We start from the raw sequence: 2,405 nt of genomic DNA on the forward strand, positions 1-2,405 counted from the left end.
CCTCCCACCGGGCTCCGATAGCCCCACCCCTACAGCGCCCGCTCCCCCTCCCCAGCTACTGCTCTCCACACCCTTATGGCCCCATCCCCACCTTAGGGCCAGCTATCGCCCTCCCCCCCACTCTCCCTCTATCTCGTCTCCTAAATTTCAGGGGGGAACCATGTTAGTCTGTAGCCACAAACACAACGAGGCGCCGGTGCCACCCTAAAGACTAACAGGTTTCGTTGGGCCTAGGCCTTCGTGGGCAAAGATGCAGCTGAAGACGTGGGGTTTTTACACCCACGAAAGCTTGTGTCCCAATAAAGCTGTTAGTGCCACTGGGCTCCTCATTGTTTTTGCCCTAAACTAGGGTGATCAGATGTCGACTTTTTATAGGGACAGTCCCAATTTTGGGGTCTTTTTCTTATATAGGCTCCTATTACCACCCATCCCCGTCCCGACTTTTCACATTTGCTGTCTGGTCACTCTACCGTAAACACACACACAGCACCCGCCCCCGTCCCACCCATAGCATCTGCCCCACTACACTGACACCACCATCCTCCCGCCAGGCCACTATACCCCCCAATGCCACCCAGATGGACATCCAGGCATGACAAGCTGGGTCCAATGAGCTTTTAACACCGATGGAGCCGCAGGCAGCACCCTCACCCCAGGCCCTTGCTTGGGCATCCTGACACGGCCGCACAGCTCACGTTGGCAGGCTCCAAACTCACTTCTTAACCCTACACCCAGCGGGCCCCACAGTCTGCTGGAAAGAGACGCCCGAGCGGGGCCTAAAGTCTATTGGGCTCGTTTCACTCCATTTCATGCCTACGTCCACCATGCTGGGTGTTGTTGCCAGCCAGGGCTTCATTGAGAGCCACACAGGCCTGCCTGCTGCACTAAGCGAAAACAGGACACTCGGAAATGGGGTTCTCCCGCCCCATGGCTCTCACACGATCCTTATCTCCCTGCTCGTGCCCAGCCCCACAACACCGTAGATCCACACTCGGCCCTGAGAACATGGGCAAGGACCGTGAGCAGCTACCAAATGCTTTAATTCCAATCAGAGCCTGATTAATCTACACGGAGCACATGGGCTCAGGCCAGTCTCTGGACACCAACTGTCTCGTGTTCGGGTTAATGTCCACGGAGGAGCTTCAGTCCGTGTCCTCCTCAAAAACAGCAAGTGCCTGCCCCCCCAGTGGTACGTATCCCAGGGCATCCACCTCGCCCCCGCCTCGGCTGGGCTTCTGGAAGTGAATCTCCAGGGCGTCCCTCATGGACTCCTCGTCCAAGATGTCCGGGATCCCCGACAGGAGCACGGTCTTGGCACAGACGGACGGACGGACCTAGGGTGAGAGAGCAGAGGCGTGACCCTGCATAGCACGCTGCCTCCTGCTGGCACAGCCTGGTGTTGGCTGAGCTACGGGGAGCTGAGGGTCTGCTGCTGGGGATCTCAACTGAGGGAATTAAAGACCACAGAGACCCCCCTCTCCCCGCCAAGGATCAGAGCAGGGTGTGACACACGTCCTGGGCACAAAGGCACAAACCCTGCCTGCTGCTCACCGGGCAAGCTCCAGCGCCTTGCTTAGCTCTGCATGGAGCCTCCTGCAGCAGCTGCCAGCTTTCCTAGGGGCAAGGTCCCTGCAGAGCAGCTAGTCTGACCCAGCAGCAGAGAGCGCTGGGAATGCAGAGCAGGGATCCCCCAGTTGGCTCCTCCTCGCTGTGTCTCAGCCACACCCCAGTGTTGCTCTTATCTGTATTTCGATGGGGCTGGGAGCCCAGGCATGGGCCAGGCCCCACTGTGCTCTGTGCTCTACAGACACAGACCAGAGATAGCCCCTGCCCCACAGAGCTGCCTGCCTCTGTCCCACTCACGCTCTTGGCCACCAATCCTTTCCGCTGCCTTGTGCCTTCAGCCTCCAGGGCGAGCGAGCGCTGGAGCATGCAGAGGGTGGGGTGGGGATGCACACAGCCTTGTGCACAGTGCACGTAGGGGGAACAATAGGTACTGGGCTCATGCCTAGGGTGGGGGTGGTGCTAGGGTCAGGAGTGGCTGTGTCAGCATGTGCTGGGACTTGTGCACAGGGGAGGGGTGTTAGAATCAGTGAACACGGGGGGGAGGGCACGGTCAGTGTATACTGGCGCTGGTGCGGAGGGGAGGGGTATCAGGATCAGTGCACGCTGGGGGTGTGTGGTCAGTGCACACTGGGGTTGTGTGAGGGGAGGGGGATCGGTCAGTGCACACTGGGCTCATGTGAGGGGAGGGGTGTCAGTATCAGTGCACACTGGGCTCATGTGAGGGGAGGGGTGTCAGGATCAGTGCACACTGGGCTCATGTGAGGGGAGGGGCGTCAGACTCAGTGCACAGTGGGGTCGTGTGGGGAGAGGGGTCAGGGTCAGTGCAAACTGGGGTCGTG

The 2,405-nt window shown here is 59.6% G+C and overlaps 1 protein-coding gene across 3 annotated transcripts in view; it reads right to left on the minus strand.

Moving 5' to 3' along the window:
- Positions 1 to 1,022: 1,022 nt before the first annotated feature.
- IFI35 (interferon induced protein 35) overlaps positions 1,023 to 2,405 on the minus strand; it is a 9,288-nt gene continuing 7,905 nt past the window's right edge. For all 3 annotated transcript variants that reach the window (XM_075059567.1, XM_032772722.2, XM_032772724.2), the window contains one exon: positions 1,023 to 1,334. In XM_075059567.1, coding sequence (XP_074915668.1) covers positions 1,143 to 1,334 — 192 coding nt within the window. In that variant the 3' untranslated portion in view covers positions 1,023 to 1,142. The remainder of the gene's footprint in view (positions 1,335 to 2,405) is intronic.

This window comes from Chelonoidis abingdonii, chromosome 21 (genome assembly GCF_003597395.2).
Source record: "Chelonoidis abingdonii isolate Lonesome George chromosome 21, CheloAbing_2.0, whole genome shotgun sequence".
Taxonomy (NCBI): Eukaryota; Metazoa; Chordata; order Testudines; family Testudinidae; genus Chelonoidis; species Chelonoidis abingdonii.